The sequence below is a fragment of the Lytechinus pictus genome, unplaced genomic scaffold, assembly GCF_037042905.1.
Source record: "Lytechinus pictus isolate F3 Inbred unplaced genomic scaffold, Lp3.0 scaffold_19, whole genome shotgun sequence".
Lineage (NCBI taxonomy): Eukaryota > Metazoa > Echinodermata > Echinoidea > Temnopleuroida > Toxopneustidae > Lytechinus > Lytechinus pictus.
The window spans coordinates 16,905,587-16,928,337 of NW_026974140.1; the positions used below are offsets into that span (position 1 = coordinate 16,905,587).

At 36.5% G+C, this 22,751-nt stretch overlaps 1 protein-coding gene across 2 annotated transcripts in view; it reads left to right on the forward strand.

The window, feature by feature from the left end:
* LOC129260380 (E3 ubiquitin-protein ligase HERC2-like) overlaps nt 1-19,137 on the forward strand; it is an 81,814-nt gene extending 62,677 nt beyond the window's left edge. For both annotated transcript variants that reach the window (XM_064114561.1, XM_064114560.1), the window contains exons 53-75: nt 81-306; nt 636-807; nt 1,182-1,350; nt 1,728-1,820; nt 2,595-2,789; nt 3,090-3,642; nt 4,046-4,176; nt 4,744-4,869; nt 5,338-5,609; nt 6,194-6,392; nt 7,098-7,312; nt 7,753-7,930; nt 8,476-8,729; nt 9,394-9,533; nt 9,928-10,023; nt 10,424-10,719; nt 11,390-11,615; nt 12,071-12,265; nt 12,537-12,671; nt 13,093-13,261; nt 13,849-13,954; nt 14,418-14,630; nt 15,010-19,137. In XM_064114561.1, coding sequence (XP_063970631.1) covers nt 81-306; nt 636-807; nt 1,182-1,350; nt 1,728-1,820; nt 2,595-2,789; nt 3,090-3,642; nt 4,046-4,176; nt 4,744-4,869; nt 5,338-5,609; nt 6,194-6,392; nt 7,098-7,312; nt 7,753-7,930; nt 8,476-8,729; nt 9,394-9,533; nt 9,928-10,023; nt 10,424-10,719; nt 11,390-11,615; nt 12,071-12,265; nt 12,537-12,671; nt 13,093-13,261; nt 13,849-13,954; nt 14,418-14,630; nt 15,010-15,279 — 4,629 coding nt within the window. In that variant the 3' untranslated portion in view covers nt 15,280-19,137. The remainder of the gene's footprint in view (nt 1-80; nt 307-635; nt 808-1,181; nt 1,351-1,727; nt 1,821-2,594; nt 2,790-3,089; nt 3,643-4,045; nt 4,177-4,743; nt 4,870-5,337; nt 5,610-6,193; nt 6,393-7,097; nt 7,313-7,752; nt 7,931-8,475; nt 8,730-9,393; nt 9,534-9,927; nt 10,024-10,423; nt 10,720-11,389; nt 11,616-12,070; nt 12,266-12,536; nt 12,672-13,092; nt 13,262-13,848; nt 13,955-14,417; nt 14,631-15,009) is intronic.
* Nucleotides 19,138-22,751: the final 3,614 nt, after the last annotated feature.

Sequence of the window (22,751 nt, forward strand, 5' to 3'; positions counted from 1 at the left end):
TGTTTATATTGCATGTAGAGACAACCTAAACTGTAGGTTTGACATTTTCAAGTTTGACTTTCTTCTTAATTTTCCATCAGGTATTTGCGTGGGGAGATAATGACCATGGCCAGCAAGGTGATGGGACCACTACGGTCAACAAGAAGCCCGCCCTCGTTCAAGGTCTAGAAGGAGTCCGTATCACAAGGGTAGCATGTGGTTCCTCCCACAGTATCTCCTGGGCAACTACCGACACAGCTATTCCTTCAATGCATGAACCTGTTCTCTTTACGACACCAAGAGATCCACTAGGTGCTACAGAGTTAGGTGAGTTGATTTTAAATAGTTATTCAATGCCTGATAAGTTCATCCATTTGTCCTTAGACTCAAATTAGATTGATGAAATAAGTTAGTAGAATTAGAACTATCTTTCAAAGTTGTCAACCATGTTTGTGAGGTTCTTTCATCAAACAATAATCATCACTACCTTTCAATTTAAGACATTGAAAACACCCAGTATTTCCACTATTAACATTAAAACCTTAATTGATCAAATTAATAGAAGGAATGTATCTAAGGAGTAAGTTCTTCTATGAGTTCTCATAAACACTCACTATTTGATTTATTGCGATCGCACTTTTTCTCCTTTCTGGCAGGTGTATTTGGAGACCCAGGTCAAGAGGCAGCTGATAAGAGTTCTTCCATTGGAGGTGGTTCATCTAAACAAAGGCCTTCTCTTGCCAAGGTAGTACTGTCCCTTGACAGCAATATCACCAAGCAACAAGCACTCAGTCAGATCTTGACTACTCTACAGATCATCTATGCCAGGTAATTATCATCTAATTCAGTTGCTCAGAATAAAATGGTATGCAGTCCTTGATTCTCCTCATAGCCTTCAATTCTCTAGCATTTGATAAAGATTATGAAGTATATGGATATTGAAAGCTCATTGCACATGTACAAAGGGTGTACATTTTTTTTGTCTGTATTTCAATGTAAATGATACTTGTTTGTGTGAATTCAATTGAATAGGTCTCTGTTTTGTGGATGTATATGTTTTTGAGGTAGGCTTCCATTGTAGTATTAATTTTATTGATCTAAAAAATGCTACATTTGCAGAAGAAAACAACTTATATAATAACATATGGACTCCATTTTCAAGAAGATTGATGTAATGTCATGTTTGATATTTTCCTGAACAGAGATGCTGTAGTTGGATCCCTGATGTCAAGAACAGACACCAGTATGTCTGAATCAGAAGGTAATTCTATCGTCCCATCACCCAACGATCAAAGCCCTCTATCAGCCGTCACTAGCCCCATGGGTCTGGGTAGGATGATGGCAGCAGGAGACGCTGCTGCTGGCATGGATGTGAGTAACCTTTGTATCTTTTCATTGTAAAATTACGTGAATCCATATATAATCAAGATAATATAGAACCCTTTTATGAATCAAATCTCAGTAACAAATCATATTTTTCCATAATTAGTGGATTACATGTATTTTGGAGTGCATGAACATTAATTCTAAAGTGATCCATTAACTGACTCTCTCTCTCTCTGTTTATCAGATGTTGTTGATAATGTTTTGGTCATACTATATTAAATATTTTTAGCAAAAGATGTGAATTATCAAAGCTTTTGGTCTATGATATACTGTAAGTCGTGATTGAGAGGTGCATGTATCTGAATGATATATACAATTCTTTCTGAATTATAAAAGATGTTTTATATTTCTATTTTGGGTAGTTACCTGGAGATATTGATTCAGATCGTCCTGGTCCATCCAGTATCAACAGACACTCGTCTATCGTAGCAGAGACTATCACAAGTGCAGACCAGGTGAGCTTCACTTTATACTCATTTTAGGTTTAATTCATTATCTGATGTGAGAACAGCTATCTTTCATGTTCATGATTGATTCAGGAAAGGTATAGATAAGTTGAAAAAAAAAATGTGTATATGCTCAAGAAGTCTCATTAGAAATTATGGTAAGTTGATATATAATATTTTATGTTTTTCCTATTGTAAAAGTTAGTGCATGTAAATAAGGAATAGACTAAAAAATAACTCATATTCTTGCATTGATATGTATTTTGTTCAACTCCTTTGTAGTATTATATCCTATTGTATTTGATTTTGACCCCGGGTAGATAGAGCACTCTACCAGAATAAGCTATTGTGTGTTAACAATCATTTGACTCTTCAAAGCCTTTGTCTAATCAGAGTATTCTGGCACTACTGCTCTGAAGGTAGTGTTAGAAGATATTATGTTTTTAGAAGGTGTACAGATTCAAGTTGTGAAAGAATAAAAATGATAATTGTGGGTCAATACCATGAAGTGTGTATGTCAGACTCCCTGTAAGAGGAATCTCCCTGATTTGTCTATGTTCTCCAGTTCATATGAAAAGTTTTTGTACTTCTCTGATTATCATAGCTTGAGCAGTTCATGGCATTATTAAAGTAAAAATGGAAGAAAAGGGGGGTCAGACATACAAAACAGGAGATTATTTTATGGAATTTCCCATGAGTAAATGTTTATTAGCTATGTATATTTCCCTTTAAGGTAGCAAGTCCTGTAGGCCAAGTTATATGTTTGTTTTTTTCTTTGTGAAGGTAACAAGTCCTGAAGAGCAAGGAGGTGGTGCAATCATCTTACACAGTCTAGATGAATTCACTGGTAAACTACAACCTGATGATGCTCGTATCTTGGTTGATCTTCTAAAGCTAGCAGTAGCAGGACGGTGTGGAGAGCATAGTCAACAGGCCATCTCAGATACACTCACTGCTATGGCTAAGGCTTATCCTGAGGTATGATACTATTTAACTGTCTTGAATTTGGCTTCACCCTGAATGCGTGACACAAATGAAACAAATCTATCCAGAATCATCAAAATTTGATAAAAAAAACTTTTATAGTAGATCCATGAAAGAATGTTCTAATGATTGTCTAATTGAATTTCTTTTATCATCCATCTTACTGCCTAGTGCATAATGTGACATTGCTGAGGATATTAGTGTGTTTATTGCACATTTAAAATTCTATTCATATATTTTTAATCTTGTAAGCACTTCCATTTACCATGCTTGTATGTACTTCCTAACTCTCAGGTTGCTGATATGTTGCTAGAACTGTGTGTAACAGAGTTAGAGGATGTAGCAGCAGACACAAAGGCAGGCCACTCAGCCATGCAACCAGTCATCCAAGAGAGCTCCCATCCTTACGCCGACGATACCACCCTCGTTGGTAACGTCCGCATTCCAGGTGCTGAAGCACTACGTGTAGAATTTGACCGCCAGTGCTCAACAGAACGACGCCATGATCCCCTGACCATCATGGATGGTGCTGGTCGAACAGTATCGGTCAGGTCCGGCCGAGAGTGGTCTGACTGGTCGGCGGAGCTTCGTATCGCAGGAGACGAGCTGAAATGGAAGTTTACCAGCGATGGATCGGTCAATGGCTGGGGATGGAGATTGACGGTATTCCCTATGATGCCTGCAGCAGCTCCAAAACACCTGTTATCTGATAGAGCTATCCTCTCTCAACCTTCCATTGATCTAGTCACCTGTCTCCTAGACTTCAGATTGGAAACCAGTCGAGATAAGAAAATCATGCCTAGACTGGCTGCAGCATTGGCTGCTTGTGCTCAGCTAAGTACTCTAGGTAAAACAACACAATTTGTTTTATCATGTAATGTTTAATGATCTCCGAAAATATATATTTTTTACTGTAAAAAAGCTCAATTACACACATGCACACCCCGACTGGGCATTGTGGTCTGCGCCTGTCATTCGTTTAGAAATTTTATTCAATTAAGAAAAACGAAAATACCATAAAGAAGTTACTGTCAATGTTTACAGCTTCATGAATATAATCTATATAGAGCTCTAGAATATAATAAAATCGATGTATTTCATAAGTTGTCTCTCCAGTAGCAGTTTATATGAATCATATTTGCTAGTGACTTCAATGTTTTCAATGATATTGTATTCACTTGACTGTGAAATAAGCAAGCTGCTAAACAACTAATGTCTGATCTCTATTTTTCTGTCCCTGTTGATATCAGCTGCTGCACAGAGGATGTGGGCCTTGCAGAGACTTAGGAAGCTCATCTCCACAGAGTTCAAAGGTCATCTCAATGTAGATGCTATCTTATGCCAGCATGAACAACAGACAGATAGCTCCTCATCCTTTGGGGTAAGACAAAAGTCTTTAAGTTTCTTATTATTCAATAAATTCGTTTTATTTTCCACTTTTGATGTTAATTTCATATTTACAATTATGATAGAATTGACATAGTAACATATAATCACATTTGAAGTATATACAAAAATTGATAAAATTATAACATTACAATAGACAATTATCAAATTGAAATATGAATAATTGAAAGGGAGGGAGGGCCAACTGAAGAGCAGAGCTTGTATGATTTCTCTTATGTTTTATCATTAGATATTGGAAACATTCTAGTTTCAGCTCAAAATTTGATCAGATTCTGTGTTATTTATCACTCACATTTTCATTTTTATGTCATTAAAAAACCCATTAGGATATATATCAAGGGATACTTACTTTTCCATTTGTTAAGTGTTTCTTATTTCCCTTTTTGATCCAACCATTATTTGAAATATATTGCATAGGCCAATATCTGTTTAATCGATGTGCACAGAAATGTTTGGTTGACTGTCAAGTATGCATCAATACATTCATTGGTAATGATAGCTTAGAAGGTATTAATTATTTGTTATTCTGAATCTTTTCCAGGATTTTAGTGGCACTGCACTAGCAGCATTGGTGAAGGGATTACCTGAAGCACTTCAGAGGCAGTATGAGTATGAGGATCCCATTGTAAGGGGAGGAAAGCATCTCCTACACAGCCCATTCTTCAAGGTAGGCAAAGCATTATCAAAGATGCTAATCTCACAAGAGAAGGTACAGTAACTTGCTTGAAAAATAGAGCTAGGAATGCAACAGCAAAAAAAAAACAAAAAAAAACGACAGAACAAAAAAACTCCCAGACATATAAATTAGTGAAGTTATTACATGTAAAATGCATGCATATTTTAGTTATAATGGTATACTAGCATATAAAGCCAACCTTCCCCAAGTTGATTTGCCCTAGTCAAAGCATTTTTAGACTGCATTATGCAAAACAATACCTCTTCGTAGTCAGATTCCAGATCAGTCAAACAGATTTCTGTAGTCACACAAAAGTTGAATTAAAGTTACCTGTAGCATAGTCTGTTTGGATTCAGGAAGGATTTAGCTTTCATGTATTTGCTTTAATGCAAAATTAATGCCTATTAGTTGGGTACTTGGTCATTATGGGATCTCTGTTTTGGTATGCCATTCATACAGGTGCTTGTCGCCCTAGCCTGTGATCTTCAGCTGGACTCCTTACCCTGCTGTGCGGAGTCCCATCGTTGGGCTTGGTTCAGACGATACTGTATGGCCGCTAGAGTAGCAGAGTCTCTTGAGAACCGAACCACACTGACTAGGGTGTTTGGTGAAGAGGTGATGAAGAAGGTTACCCAGATCAGTGCTGACTGGGAGGATCCTTCCAATGAACATGAGAGTCATAAGGTCTTCAAGAGAGAACAAGATGAACAGATACTGCTATGGATGAATAGGTAGGAGCAGAGTTCTACTCCAGTTAACTTGTCAAAAGTCAAACAATCGCCTAATTGTTGAGACTAATCCCCTATTGCATAAGAGTTTGGGGCAACTTTTTATCGACTGTATTGGTAATCTGGCTCATTAAGCCAATCAAACTTAAAGTTACCATAATTGGATAGATTTCCAAGGTCCCAAGTGATCTGTTTTAGGCAAAGTTACCCATTTTATTCTTTGAAAATTGCTATAATGCAACAAGCCATTCAGGATAGATCTTGATGGAACTTGTATGGATCATCTCAGTGAACCTCAGGTGACTTTTTTTGAGAGCTTGTACTTAAGCATTCAAATTTTGAATAAAGTTTTGTGTCATACCTTACATTTCAAAAGTGTACGCTATTTGATAAAGCATTGCAAAGCCCTTTTACATTATCTGTATACTTAGAAGTAACTGTCGCTCTTTGGCCAACTATAAGGTTAAGTGCTATACAGGGCTTAGTTCTCATGTATATGAGAGCCCCAATTAGTTATGACCTCATTCCATTTGTCATAATGTGCTGTTTTTTTATATTCACCACTCTAATAAATTAATATTTTTTAGACGATCCGATGATTGGACATTATCCTGGGGAGGCAGTGGAACCATCTACGGCTGGGGTCACAATCACAGAGGTCAACTAGGGGGCATTGAGGGGGCAAAGGTCAAAGTTCCTACTGCTATTGAGTCATTGACCTCTCTCAGACCAATCCAGATTGTAGGTGGTGAACAGACATTGTTTGCTGTTACAGCTGATGGCAAAGTAAGTTATTAAAGTATTTCATTTTCTTTATGATTGACTTAAAGCCTGCATTATCAGTCCTGGGCCCGTAACACAAAACTTAGCAATGATGGTAGAACATTTTTCTACGATTGATTGCATTGACTACAATATACAATCAATCATGAAAATCAAGCGTACGATTAATCGCTAACCTTTGTGTTACGGGAGCCTGCTCTTTGTGAATAAGATTTTTCTAAACTAAAACAAAAATCCTATGAATGATGTAAGATTTTATTTAGCCATGGGTGCATACATGTTGCTCCTTAGATGCATAACAGCAAATCTTTATATGAAATATTCTATACTTATTAGTGTATTTCCTCAAGTTATCCTTCATACCCTGAGGTTGAGTCATGCTTCCCATTCACATCTCTTAACTTTATGACCCTCTTCATTCCATTTCCCCTTTTCTGGACCATCTACTTAATGAAACTATAAAACTTAGTGAATTGTGTTGTCCTCATATGTATACTCTGAAAACTTTGAATAGAGTTCATGTCAGAATCATGTTCTGTCCACAAAAATTGCACATATTTCGCACAAATCATTGCAAATATGACGATAAGAAGATTGTGCACTCAATGACAATAACTAGCTTTTTTCTTTCGTTATTTTCATGTTGATAATACAAAAGTCACTGTATATAGTAGGTGTGATAATAATTCTTTACTTTGGTTTATCTAGTTATATGCTACAGGGTATGGAGCCAGCGGTCGTCTAGGAATAGGAGGAACTGATTCAGTCTCCACACCAACCTTATTAGAATCCATCCAACATGTTCATATCAAGAAGGTTGCTGTCAACTCTGGTGGAAAGCACGCCCTCGCTCTGTCCGTTGAGGGAGAGGTGTACTCATGGGGTGAAGGAGAGGATGGCAAGCTGGGTCATGGAAACAGAACGTAAGATATTTTTGCCCTAGGCTGCTTTTTTTTACAATCAAGTAATATACAGGAAGCAGTGTTTATTTTCCTTGGATATCCTTGCATACAGGGAGAAATATGCACTTCAGGGGCTGAAGTGACAATACCATGGATCTTGGCCATAACATTCATTTGCTGAATCATTTGGTAGTGGATAGGGCAGATAGTTTTCAGCTTATTCTTAAAGAATGACTGTTGTGGTCTTGTAGCGGCAGGGGACTTTTCTTTCAAACCAAATTTTTAAAAATAAATATGAAATGTGTAAGTGGACATGGTCGACTAATTTTAGTTCTGCGCAAAATAATGCGGTATACATGTGCATGTCCTATTGGCAGTTAACCTTAGTTTGACCAAAAAAATAAATCTGTATATCTGGCACTTTCTTAGAATTCATCATTTGACATTGTTTATGTGCACAGCCAATGTGATAGACCACGCGTGATAGAGAGTCTTCGTGGTAAGGAGGTGATTGATATAGCTTGCGGTGGTGCTCATAGTGCCTGTGTAACATCTAGTGGTGAACTCTACACTTGGGGGAAGGGACGATATGGTAGACTCGGTCATGGAGACAGTGAAGATCAACTCAGACCAAAGATGGTAAGTAAAGCAAGAGATTATCAGAGTAACAAATGCACTATAGATGATGGAAAATGTATGGCATCACGTTTGATCGGGATTCTCTAAGTGTGTGATTTCCGTATGATAGAATTTGCCAGGTGTATATATGTACAAGAAGCACCTTGATACAGATTTCAAGGTAAATGCCCATTATTCAGATCGGATTAAGTCAAAGCTTCATCAGAACTATGTGTTGGTCATTCTGTTAGAATTCCTCATGTGCAATAAAGGAGTACAATAAAAATCCGGATTGTGTTTTTATATTTCCACCATATTGTTATGCAAGAAGTACATGTATTTTACCTTTTTCAAAATTGTGCAAAGTCAATCAGTACTTTGCCTGTGTTCATGCCAAATTATATTGTGTATTGAACTTACAACCATTTAGCATGGGTTATATCTGCATAGGGTTTTTTTTTCTGTGACAATTTTTACCTTCAGCTCTGATATATCTTTTACGCTCTGCACCCTGTCTGAAAACCAGCGCCTGTGAAATAATCAGTACCTTCCCCTTTCTCCCTCAGGTTGATGCCCTGAAAGGCTACCGAGTCATAGATGTAGCCTGCGGCAGTGGTGACTCCCAGACACTATGTATATCAGATGATGATAACGTCTGGTCATGGGGAGATGGTGACTATGGCAAGCTAGGTAGAGGAGGAAGTGATGGTTGTAAGGTACCTCAGAAGGTTGATGCTTTGAGTAGTCTTGGTGTATGTAAGGTGGAGTGTGGATCACAGTTCTCCATCGCTCTCACAAAGTCTGGATGTGTATATACATGGTAAGCTAAGCCTCTACAGGATACTTTATCTAGTGTTGAAGGAGGATACAATGAGAATACATAGTGCCTAATACTTAAGAAGAATGTCTCTATCGCTCGGTTATAATGAGGCTCACAAATGTTTAGGAAGAACACGAAGGTGAAAAAAGGCTACATCCTACTTTCACATTTTATACGGCTGGACTTTGTCATTTTTCACATTTGATTCCTTTGCAAAGCCTTCACAAAATGTTTTTGAGTCCCTTGAAAACTAGTCTTAAGTGCCTTACAGACATATTATGACCCCAGTCTCTGGATTCTTTACATAAAGTGAAGTGCAAAGAGTGTCATATTTGACTGCACTTTATTAGAACACATTATTATCATTATTTTGTAATGACACAAGAGGGAGACAAACAGCGTACTTCATGGGCATCCAGTCCTTTATCTGCATAGATTTATTTTGTCTAGGCTGCAGTTGTAAATAGTTTCCATGAAATTGTTGAAGGGGTTGATGAATGAACGAAAAAAATTACAACATATTAAAATGAGAGACAATATTTTCAAAGAATTTTACCACCCCCAAACTACCTTATGGGCTACTTTCAACTACAGTGTATGTAATATCTTCATGTATGTACAATGTAGTACTAATCTAATGAAATCATTCTTCTCCCAATCCTAGGGGTAAAGGTGACTACCATCGTCTAGGTCATGGATCAGATGATCATGTACGGCGCCCTCGTAAGGTAGCTGCTCTACAGGGAAAGAAAATCATCTCAATAGCAACTGGTTCACTACACTGTGTAGCTTGTAGTGATCAAGGTTAGTCAATACAAATTGCCAATTAGACAACATTAAACTAATGAGGTTCAACAGGATAATACTAGTTTAGCATCTTGTAAGAATAATCCTTTAGGATTCTAGAACAGTTTCCCATTTACTTTTAAGTCTGTTGCATCTTTATCTGTATTTCGATGCTGGAAAGTGCTATTCTTTCTTCTTTATTCCATCTGTTTTGTTTTGAGATGGGAGAATTTTACTGTTGATGCTACTAAAATTTGTACACTGGAGTAGTGAATGGTTTAGAGTAGTGAAAATAGCAGTGGTGTAGTCATCATTGTAGAGACTTTCAATATAGAGGTGATTAGACATTGGCAGCATTGGTGATGTGATAAGCTTAGTACTCATGCACATTTATTTTGTTTCTGTCGTTCAGGAGAGGTGTATACCTGGGGTGATAATGATGAGGGTCAGCTTGGTGATGGAACCACCAATGCTATCCAGAGACCAAGGATTGTAACTGCTCTACAAGGTAAGAAATCTGGTGACCCTCATGGAGTGATTAATAGGAATTTTCTCATGGATTCAGATGGATAAAAAGTGCACAGGTTATGACATGCATGCCTTGAATCCATGATGTGAATTCATTGAAGATGCTTTTGAAAAATAGTGTTTGAGTTCCCAATAATTTTGGTTTTAAATTGGTTCGTTCAAATAGTTTCAAAGAGAAGGTTCTCTAAAGGTAACTTTGATTGTTATGCTGTGCACGGATTAGCATATTGAATAAGCTTTAAGAAGTCTTTTAAAATTACAAAGATATACTTCATATTTTCAATTTTTTTTGCTCATATTACACTCAATTATCATGTAACCATTCCCTTTAATTGGATATTATTCAATGATATTGAATGAATCCTCCTTGACTTGAGCAGATAAGAAGATCACCAACGTTGCTTGTGGCTCTGCCCACACTGTCGCTTGGTCCACCAGCAAACCCCTACACGCCGGCCGTCTACCCCAGACCGTACCCATGGAATACAACCTCCTTAGAGAGATCGCTATCCCAGTCATCAGGAATAGATTGGTCCTACTTCATAATTTCTCAGAACTCTTCTGTCCATCCATACCTATGTTTGATATGAGAGATAAACAGGATAGTTCTACTGCAGGGATGGGTATCCTGGTTGGCATCGATGCTCTCAGAGGTCTTCTGGTGTCTTCTGGAAAGGTAAGGCAACGCATCAACTGCATTCCCGTATTCTCAAATAATGAGAACTTGGACACCATTTCATGAAACTTCATACAGATACTTGAATTCTGTGATCAAATTGCTTTCGGCTAATAAGGTGTCATGTTTTCAGAAGCTGTGGCATGAGCCCATTACTTTTTCTTGATAATAAGTTTATGAAATTGGCCTAGGAATAAGTAAAGTAAGTTTCTTTGCATATTTATGTAATGAATTCCTTTGAAGTTTTGATTAGTTATTTCATATCTTGAAATTTTGCACTCATTGGTCCTTGTTTTATAGCATACTCATAGTTGTGAACCTTGTTAAGTTCATCATTTTTTAAAAGCATGAATGGAAGAAATACAGAATATCTTTATGCCAATCATTAAAAAAAAAATATATATATATATATATAATCTTGAAATTTCAGACTGAAGAACAGTAAATTCTCAACATCTAAAGTTGTTAATTGTCCATTTTGCATTCTAGTTAGGAAGTATCCCATTTCATGAATAATGACAACATTTCTATAGCGCCTTTTCTTGGAAAGGTACAAAGCTCATTACATATAAGAATTGACAATGAACAAAATATAAACATACATAAATGTATCTAGTTTTATCAGATGAATTTATTGAACTATTGACCCTTCGCATTGGTTGTTATACAGGAAGCAGCGTTCCGTAAGGTAGTCCAAGCCACCATGGTGAGAGATCGTCAACATGGACCGGTCATTGAGCTGAATAGGATACAGGTCAAGAGGTCAAGGAGTAAAGGTGGTCTAGCTGGACCCGATGGAACCAAGTCAGTGTTTGGTCAAGCTTGTTCTAAGTTGAGTCAGTTTGGTGCTGATAGTCTTCTCCTACCACACAGGGTTTGGAAGGTCAAGTTTATAGGTTAGTTCAGTGAGCCGTTTTGATTCCCTCTTATTCCAACTAACTTTGTCTGCCTAATTAGCCCTGATTGTATGGTTGCAGCTCTTAAGATTTCCTCTTTTTCCCACTACCAGTAATTTTGTTTTTTTTTCTTAACTAGCCCTGAATATTTCTCTTCATTTATCCATGCTTCACTCTCTTTGAAGCTTGAGATATGTCTGCCCAGAGTCATCATATATTTCCTATATATTTTTGTCAATATTCTCTATTAAAAATATGAGATATGACCGTATGATAGTTAAAGTTTATTTTGTTATTCTTAATCTCTTTTGAGAAATATTTTGTTATTTACTGATCAATTCCGACTATTTTTAAGTATTTTATTACAATGGTGATGCAATATATATCACAGAATTGCAAGTATACCTACCAATATGGATTGAAATCTTCATGATAATATTTTTTCTTTCAAATAGGTGAGAGTGTAGATGATTGCGGAGGAGGTTACAGTGAATCTATCGCTGAGATGTGTGATGAGCTTCAGAATGGTTCAGTACCTCTCTTGGTTCTTACACCTAATGGAAGAGATGAAGCCGGAGCTAATAGAGATTGCTTTCTTCTAAAACCTACAGCAAGATCACTAACACATCAAAGCATGTTCAAGTTTCTGGGTAAGATTTCATTCCTTATCCCATTATTATTAACTATAGGCACAAAACCATGGTGTTTGCAAAGGGAAAAAATGGTGGTGGTGGTGGTGGTGGTGATGATGATGATGATGATGATGATGATGATGATGATGATGATGATAATGATGATGTTGGTGGTTGTGGTTATGATGGTTGTGGTTATGGTGAAGGTGGTTGTGGTAGTGATGGATGTGTTCATGGTGGTAATGTTGCCAATAATTTGTTCCATTCATTCTATTATTCACTGTCATAGGTATTCTGATGGGTATAGCAATCCGTACTGGAAGCCCTCTCAGTCTCTCCTTAGCTGAACCTGTCTGGAAGCAGTTAGCTGGTATGCCTCTCACTGTGGCTGATATCACTGAGGTTGACAAGGACTATGTTGCAGGTTAGTATTCCATGTTTAATCCTATCCCCCCCCCCCCACCGGCCATTATAAGGTTAAGCAACAGTCCTTGTTTTTTTGTAATTTTGGCATCAGTTGCAACTAGAATAGTAAGAGGGTTCAACAGGTATAACAAAATCAGTGTTCCCACAGTCATGTTCATTGATAGAAATTATACCATCCGTGTTCAGTTTGGTGTATCAAGGTCCAGGACTTTTCACTTATTAATTTTTGTAATTTGTTTTAATTAATTATTGTAATGATTTTTATTCATATGATAATGAAACTGCTTACACTAAAAGTGCAGCATCAATACATTACCAGAATCTGATGCATAGGCTTCTATGTATTTTAACAACTCCATTACATTTTGGCCCTCAATTTAATTCTATTTTACCCCTTTATCCTTGCACTACTCCCTCAGGTCTGATGTGTATCCGTGATATGGAATCTGATGCTGAAGCTTTTAATCAGATGGATATGCCTTACGGTACACCTAGTGCTACAGGTCAAGATGTACCTCTCAATACCAAGTACTCAAGAATCACTGCTGATAATAGAAATGAATACGTCAGAGCAGCTCTCAACTACAGGTACAAGATTGAAATATATCAACATATGAACCAAATTATTAGCTACCTACCTACTTAATAATTTCATAACTTATGTTTTTACCATGAGCATTTGATTAGCAGTTATTCCCTCTCTTCTAATGTGGGGGGGGGGTCCTATGCTTTATCTGTATTCTTAAAGTGCCTTGAGAACTTTTATGTAAGGGGAAATGGCATGAAAATATCATGTATTATTATTATTTCTTATGGTAAGTCAAAGAAAGAAGTTTCGCTCTTATTCTCATTTGTTTATGGAAAGGAAAGGATGTAATAAACTCATGATGAATAGGGATTACTTTCAGTGTAGAATCTCCTCTATAAATGCCTCTGATGGACATGACTTGATGGATGTGTTTCTGTGTTTTCTTTAATTAGGTTTTGTTGCCAGAGCTCATCCCATTCATCACATCTTTTTTTTCTTCATATGAACATTAATTTTAAGGATTCATGTTTAAGAAATTTTAGCAAATTTTCCTCTTGTTACTTGTTTGGTATATTTTCATAAAAACGACAACGATAATGCTGTATTTTCATACATTAATTAGTTTTTATTGTATTTCCCCTGCCAGATTGAGTGAGTTTGATGATCAAGTACAATGGGTGAGAGAAGGTATGGCAAGGGTCATTCCTGTACCTCTACTATCTCTCTTCACTGGATCAGAGCTGGAAACCATGGTAAGAAATTATTATTTGTCAAGGAATCGGATAGATCTATTGATCAGGTATAGCCAGTACTTTGTACGGATAAGAACACTGCTGACTTTGTTGAATTGTCAATGAAACATTTGATACATACTGGCAAGAATATGTACATGCAGTCATTAATGCCTGACTTGAGTGAGTCCCCTATTATGAACCGAGCTGTTCTCTACTTTTGAAAGGCTGTTTACAGTTTATTTACAATCATGTTCATATTTTTATTCCTGGATTAAGCTTACACCAGTGCCTGCATAATTGCAAGAATCAACGCAGATATGAAAAAAAAGGTCGGACCAATCAAGGTATTTATTGGTTGCTGATATCTACATTTTTATGAAAGTAACTGATGGGTCTGAAAAACTTCAAAAAATGTTTATTGTGATTTATGAAACAATAATCTCTTATGCTCTCTTTCTACTCTCTGTCCTCCCTGCTGTAGGTGTGTGGAAGTCCTGACATACCCCTAGACCTGTTGAAATCAGTAGCAACGTACAAGGGTATTGATGCCACTGCTCCACTGGTGACATGGTTCTGGGAGATCATGGAAGACTTCACCAACAATGAACGTTCTCTCTTCTTACGATTCGTCTGGGGACGTACCAGGCTGCCTAGGACTATCGCTGACTTCAGAGGAAGGGACTTTGTACTGCAGGTAAATATATCAGAGAGCAGGTACAACTTCTAAATAAGTTTCAGGGTTCTTGCTAGAAATCGCAAACACAACCGGCAGAAATGTAACTTTGTATCTCTACATAATCTATACAGAATTTGTTTAATATATTAGTTTGTAAGTTTGAACATAATCGTGATCTGCGATCACTAGAAACTGGAGGTTGCAAGGTTTGTCATATTTAATGATAGGTTTGGAGAGTGTCAAAATCATTCTTAGTTTCATGAGCTTTGCACAGTATAAAGCCTTTAGTTAGTTTGTGAAAGTAACTATTCAGTTGCTATTGATCGTGGATAATGTCATGAGCTGCACAATAAGCCTCCTAACTATTTAATTTATCTCTTCCTTGTTATAATTTCAGGTGTTGGACAAGTACAACCCACCAGACCACTTCCTCCCAGAATCCTACACATGCTTCTTCCTTCTCAAACTACCCCGATACTCCTGCCGTGAAGTACTCAGAGAGAAGCTCAAATACGCCATCTACTTCTGTAAGTCCATCGACACTGATGACTATGCTCGCATTGCCTTGACTGGGGAAGCTGCAGGAGGGGAATCATCGTCTGAAGACATTGAGGAGGATGAGCTTGATAGCATAGACTTTGATTCTGAGGTTGTGGAATTGGCTTGAGTGGGAGCTTGAAGTTGAGGATGTGAATTGCTCATTCTAAATCAAAATGAGACTTGAGATGATGAAGCAAGATAACATTCATATGTAATAGAGAATGTTTTAAACCACTGTTACTGAAAAAAAAAACAATCTTTATAATTTTATTAACAATTGTGGATTTGTGATTGAATGCAACATGAATGTGTGTTATCATGTATTTGAAATTTTGACTTCTTTTTGCCATCGACAGGCTTTATACCATGCAGTGTGATGTGATGTTAACAAGGACTACATTTGCCTTTGATAGAAAATAATTATGAATGTTAAATATATACATCTGCCGTGATATATGAACTTTACTGTTAACAACAAAGGATTGTTCTCTTACTTTGTAATGACAAGATAGTGTGAATATATACAGTAGATATAAATTGTACTTCAAATCCAGTGCCCCTTCCCAATATGCAGAGTAGTTGAATCAGCATATTTAAACAATTTCTTTTTTTTTATATATCATATACATTATGTTCAAAGAGTCTATAAAGAGATTAAATCCAGCTTTCTAATGTTTTTTTTGAAAGGTTATATACAAATAAAATACTAAATCCATGAAAAGTGCAGGCATATATTCTAGATCTAGATCTTTGTTGTCAAAATACAGTGCTTCTGCTTAAACTTTTGATTTTTTTTTTTTAAGAATACATTTTTTGTATTGAATTCAAATGATTATGTAGCATTTATTTTCTGGGTAGTAATAAAAGTGTAGTCATGATAGAGATTAAGGCAAACCAAATAAAATTACTTCATTACTGCAGTTAGGCTGTTGTACATGTATAGTCTATAGTAAATGATCTTTATCTTTTATCATTCCATAGTTGCATTTTGTTAAGAATAAACCCTTTGAGCTTTTCTAGAGCAAAGTTGAGAGATGTATGTTATTTTTTTTTTCTTTTAAGCATAAGAGATAAAAACTGATGCATTGTATGATTTTTTTTCTTTAATGTGTTCTGTATAAATAAGATGTTGAACTGGTGTATACCAGTACTGGAATGCATATTTATGTATCTGTATAAAATAGTATTTGGTTTATTGTTGAATTATCAGAAGACATTTTTCTTAAGTGAAATGTAACTCTTTATCCATTTTGCAGTGGAACACATTGGATATTATAAAGAAGAAGAAGAATACAATGCTTTTATATTGGAGCCTGATTGAGGGTTTTATTGTCTTTAATATGTTGGTTGATGATAAATTCATGGATTGATTGTTCTTTCTGCCAAGAATAAGAGATTGATGTGCAACAAAATATGCAGCTGTAAACTCAAAGAACTCTACATTTTAACAGCATTCATTAGTGTTCATGTATTGGAGATTTTGTGATGGTGTATCCATGTTAATAAAGAATGACTCATTGCATTGATCATTCTAATTCATTTTGATATGGAATGCAAGTTTTTGCAATTTTGCCTCTCATTTTATTCACTTTTGTTATTTTTGCTTTTTTGTTGTTGTAATGTGACCATTTAAAAGAAAGGGTCATTTCATATGTGATTATCTTAATCAAATTCATGTGCCATGAAACTAATAACTGTGTGGATATCAAAACAAAAAAAATGATTAAAAGTTTGTAATGGGTCTTGTTTTGCATTTGATTTGACTACGGTATGTTCTAGCCTTAAAGGTTATGAATACAATTTCTATTAGCATCGTTTGTATATTCATTTTATTGTAGACATTGCATGACTGACATGTGATAAATGTTTAAATGTAACATTTTGTACTCACAATTGTAGACATGCATAATTTATATTTAAAAAAAGTTTGTAAATTATGACATCATTTTGGACTTATAAGAGATCAAAATTGAAAATTTGGGATATTTCTTAATTGATAAAAATATCAGTTACCATGTGAATATTTGGTGTATATTTATGTATTTAGTTTTTATAGTATAAAGACATATATATTCTTTTTGTATTACAATTAAAGCCTCAATGATAATCAACAATTTAAAAACATATTTGTTCCCATTTTTTTTCTTGTTAAGAATTATTGATTCTTTTTCATCACAAATATTCATGAGTGTTTAAAGATGCAATATCATTCTACTATTAATATGATAAATATATCTTAAAGTATTTACTTGTTGTGAACCGTGTGTATATATTGTTTATACTTGTGTTACAAGCTTATATGTGCTTAACAATGTGGGATTATATACATGTATTAGGATTTTTGGCTCAAAGATTAAAACAAGTTAAAAAAAAATTGTATATTGTAACAGTTTTCCTAATGCAATGTTTGTACATCTTGTAGATTCTCGGCTTGGTTTTGAGTGGCATGTTTTCTCCAAGTCAACTGACTGTAATAAAATGATGAAAACCTGAAAAGCGTTTTAGGTGAAGCTGACGTAATGTTGTGTAATGGTGATTTTTGTCTCACCTGCATAGCAGAGTGAGACTATAGGCGCCGCTTTTCCGACGGCGACGGCGGCGGCGGCGTCAACACCAAATCTTAACCTGAGGTTAAGTTTTTGAAATGACAGCATAACTTAGAAAGTATATGGACCTAGTTCATGAAACTTGGCCATAAGGTTAATCAAGTATTACTGAACATCCTGCCTGAGTTTCATGTCACATGACCAAGGTCAAAGGTCATTTAGGGTCAATGAACTTAGACCATGTTGGGGGAATCAACATCAAAATCTTAACCTAAGGTTAAGTTTTTGAAATGTCATCATAACTTAGAAAATATATGGACCTAGTTCATGAAACTTATACATAAGGTTAATCAAGTATCACTGAACATCCTGCTTGAGTTTCACATCACATGACCAAGGTCAAAGGTCATTTAGGGTCAATGAACTTTGGCCGAATTGGGGGTATCTGTTGAATTACCATCATAACTTTGAAAGTCGATGGATCTGATTAATGAAACTTGGATATAATAGTAATCAAGTATTACTGAACATCCTGTGCAAGTTTCAGGTCACATGATCAAGGTCAAATGTCATTTAGGGTCAATGAACTTTGGCCAAATTGGGGTATTTGTTGAATTACAGCCATAAATTTGAAAGTGTGTTGGTCTAGTTCATAAAACTTGGACATAATAGTAATCAAGTATCACTGAACATCCTGTGCGAGTTTCAGGTCACATGATCAAGGTCAAAGGTCATGTAAGGTCAAAGAACTTTGGCCACGTTGGGGGTATTTGTTGAATTGCCATCATATCTTTATAAGTGTATTGGTCTAGTTCATAAAACGTGGAAATAAGAGTAACCAAGTATCACTAAACATCTTGTGCGAGTTATAGTAGTTTTCAAAATCAGCACTGCTGCTATATTGAATCGCGTGATGCAGGTGAGACGGCCAGAGGCATTCCACTTGTTTAGCATGAAGAAAAGCAAGTTAAAATAATGGTATCATACTTCTTAATGCAGATTTGAGACTGATCTGGATGAATATTCATTATTGTCATAAGTATATCATCTAGTTATATCCTTATAGTTGTATGTTGGCAAATTCAAGTGTAAAAATCTCAATATTTTTTATTCAGTTTGTAATGCAATGATTTTTACCTGGTATAATAGTGTCAGTCTCACTCTTCTGTCATATACAAACTGTGCATACTGCATAATCAGAAAACATGTGTGAAATAAATGTGTTTATTAAAGATCTTTACTGATAAATAGACAAGAATAAATGTGTTTATTAAAGATCTTTACTGATAAATAGACAAGAATAAATGTGTTTATTAAAGATCTTTACTGATAAATAGACAAGAATTAACCTTGATAGGTGTGAAGAGAATTTAAAATGTGATATTTGTGTGCATATATGTGAAATAAAAGTGCTATTTAGCAGCTATTGAAAAATGGAATGCTCACATTTCAGTAGAGTATTATGTATTTTGTGATAATCAAAACTTGAATGTGAATGAGGAAGATGGGAAATGGAGGGGATAGAAATGATTTACAAGCAAGCAAGATTTATGAAGGTCGGTATAGATGTACCGTCAAAGTTGATTTAAAGACCACCATCATGAAAGGATCACCTGTTTGGTTTCACTTGAATAGTCCCTCCCCTCCCCCATTGAAATATGTAATAAGACCACTTGCTCATTACAGACTGAATATATTCTTGTCTTATTACCGGAACTTGGGTTGGCCCCATAGAGATATATACTAATATGTCTCTATGGTTGACCCTTACGTACTGATTTCGTTTTACATGGGGAAAATTAATGGATAAGTACAAGCTTTGATAATAAGTGATGAATGAGAGAAACCGATTAAGAAAATGGAGAGGAGAGGGAAATTTGAATTTTGATGAATGCATTTAGGGAGCCTGGAGGTAGTGGCACTTTGCTGTATAATACTGAGCGAGTCAGAAAAAAAAATCATGCCTCAATAATCATTTCAGTAACATACAGTATGTATAACACAAAATTGTATCTCATTATTTTTGACAACCTCTCAGCATATATATATAATACTTACATGATCTTTTGTTTTTAGATGTAAAGCTTTTTCTTACTCACTTGGTAGATGGTGCTTAGGAAATCATGAAAGTACCATTCTCTTAGTCTGAGTAAATTAGTTATGAATGAAACATCTGAGCTTACTGTGAAAATTGATGCTGCAATATACATTAAGATGCACCCACCATTATCAGGTGGTCCGGCGGGTGGTATAAAATGAGAACATATAGTAGTTCGTGAGGCCTGTAGGTGGTGGGGAAATTCTGATGAATAAAAATCTAATGAAAGGGGCCTCGTGTGACAATTAGAAGTCTCCAAACCGTTTCGGCCACATGCCCTACAGATGAATCCACAGTCTCGTTCTCCCAACCAATGATGCTGGGTGACAGTCTGTAATCGTCTTTATTTTATATAAAGTCAGCTAGTGTTTACAGTATAGACCTTTTTTTGAAGAATTATATCATGATCGAAGCAAGCCTACTTTATATTGAAGTAATATTATAAGCAAATTTAAGGTGGCCTATGCATTTGGTAGACTTTGAATGAATTTGTTCGTTATAAAATGTTACTTCATATTACTCTATTGCGTTCATTCAATGAAAAAACACCCCCCCCCCCCAAAAAAAAAAAAAAAAAAAAAAAAATCGGAAATGGGGCCGGCCCGATAAGGTATGCGCGCGCACAGGTTGGTCACAGTAGCTGAACACTCTGACAGCGACGACGAATGGATTTTGGTAAGTCTGTGATTACCTTTATTTACAATTCTGAATTGACCTTACAAAGTGCAACTGATATATTTGCTGTAAAATGAGTAATTACCACATGGTGAGAATGTGTTTGAATCGGATTTTTGATGACTGCCATGCAATTTTAATCAATTTTGCAAAGGGGAAACTGTTCTCCTTCGGCTTCGATTCCGGGAATAAGTCCGTGTGTTGTTTGAGGTGCTCCCCATCTGCTATCGGGCTGGGCCCGGCAGAATTTCTGTAAGAGTTAGGTAGATGAGACTCAAGCCGTGAAGATACGCGACGTGATATCTGCTATGTTTTTATGGGGTCCGAGGTCCGGAAACTTCATCATCATCATCATCATCCGTTTAAGTACAGTCCACCAGGACAAACACTGACGTTAAATCCCCGAGGGGGGGGGGGCACTCACATATATTGGTGGTATGGGGACGTGCCGCTTTGATGACCCTCTTTTTCACTTTCAGACCTAGATCTGATTTTCAGATCTCTAACTCTAGTCTACTCTAAGTTGTTAGATTACTAAATACTAGATCTAGGATAGGAATTAGGATAGGTCGGGTGTCCGGACACTTTATATTTTTGAAGCCTTCTTTTTTGTCTTTGGTAGTTTGGATTACACTAAAAATATGAATTCAATAGTTGTAGTAATCTTCTATTTTGTTCTCTATAATATTTCCTAACATTTTGTACTAAAAATAGATGAAACTTTGCTTGTAAATTTTTCCAAATGACTTTCTAAATTGATTGTCCAGACACACAACCAACATGACAACTGGGTATACTCCAAATGACAAAACATTCCATTCAGCAGTAGGCCTATATAACGTTAGAGCCGGCCAATTTTTTTGGGGGGGAGACTGTCTCCAATATCAGAGACTTTTGTAAAGAATTTGGATATCCAATTTCAGAGACAGACTCCAGTTTAAGAGACCAATTTCCTTTGTTTATATTTGCTGCAAAAGGATTAGGCCTACCTTGGTGGCAAATGGAAATGTGATAAGCAGATTACCCCTTTTCACTGTCTACTTTAAAATTCACCGTCTACTATTGTTTTGATAAGGATTTTTGTTGTCATCCACACAAAAAACAAATGGGCTTCTGACCTCAGTGAGACAAAATTTTGGATAGAAAAAATTATCTTCTTCTTGGTGTTGTTTCTTTTGTCCTTTTGCAAAGCAAGTCTCCGATATGGGAGACTGTTTCCCTTATTGGAGAGAGCTACATTAGCCGTGCGCCTCTTCGTTCAGAAGATGCCCCGCCCCGCTGGGAAGACCCCTGTTATGAAACATCTTAGTTCCCTCGGCCTAGCCTTGCCAAAATTGTCCAGCGCGAGCACCGCATGCGATTGCTGCACACACTGCTTCACAACTCCCTCCGCTAGCAGCTCCATGACCATGCACGCTAGCTACCACATGCACAGCACTAGTGTGCACCGTACCTACTATACCGCAATCCCGTTCCATAGACCCTGTTTTTCACACTGCCTGGTATAATTTAGTTCCCAAGACCCCAAATTTTAACCTTGTGGTCAGTTCCTTAGACCCCCATTTCATGGTTTCGTGAGGCACACCCCCATCAAAATATAATTTGAGTCCCCCCCCCCCCCCCCCCCGGGGTTAAATCCTAGATAGATTTGATTTGCTCTGGGTTTTCTCAACAAACATGCATGAAATATCACAAATTATGTTCAATTTTGTCTTTGCTTTATCCATTGTACTTGTAGAAAGAAGAGATCATTTGCTTCATATCCCAAATCAGAAACAACTCACAAATAAACATGATTAAAATCTTGACTAAACTGAAGTATAAGAGAAGTGAGAGTAGGCCTCTGTGATGTCTAAAAAATGATAAATATAATTATAAATCATTCAATTTCAAGGCAGCAGAGGCAGAGCTCAAGGTTGTAAAACATGATGAAGACTTGGGAGAGTAACCATCCCTTAGTTTGCACTCCATCATTTAAAATAAGTCAAAAGTTTGCAATTGTATCTAGATCTACATTTTTTTTTACTGCATCATCTTGAAAACGTTACCAATCAATTTATTCTAACTTGCCACTTCATATTCCTCTTCCAACCCTCCCCTCTTCCCATCCCCCTCATACCCTCTTGTCTCCTCTGCCATCTTTTCCTCCTCCTGTCCTCCCTCTCCCTTTTCCTCCCCTTGTTCCCCGACCACCACCACTGCTTCTGCCTCTTCTATTCTTCATCCTCCTCCCTTCTCATCATTCTTGCCTTTCATCCTCCTCCCCACCCTTCCTCCTCA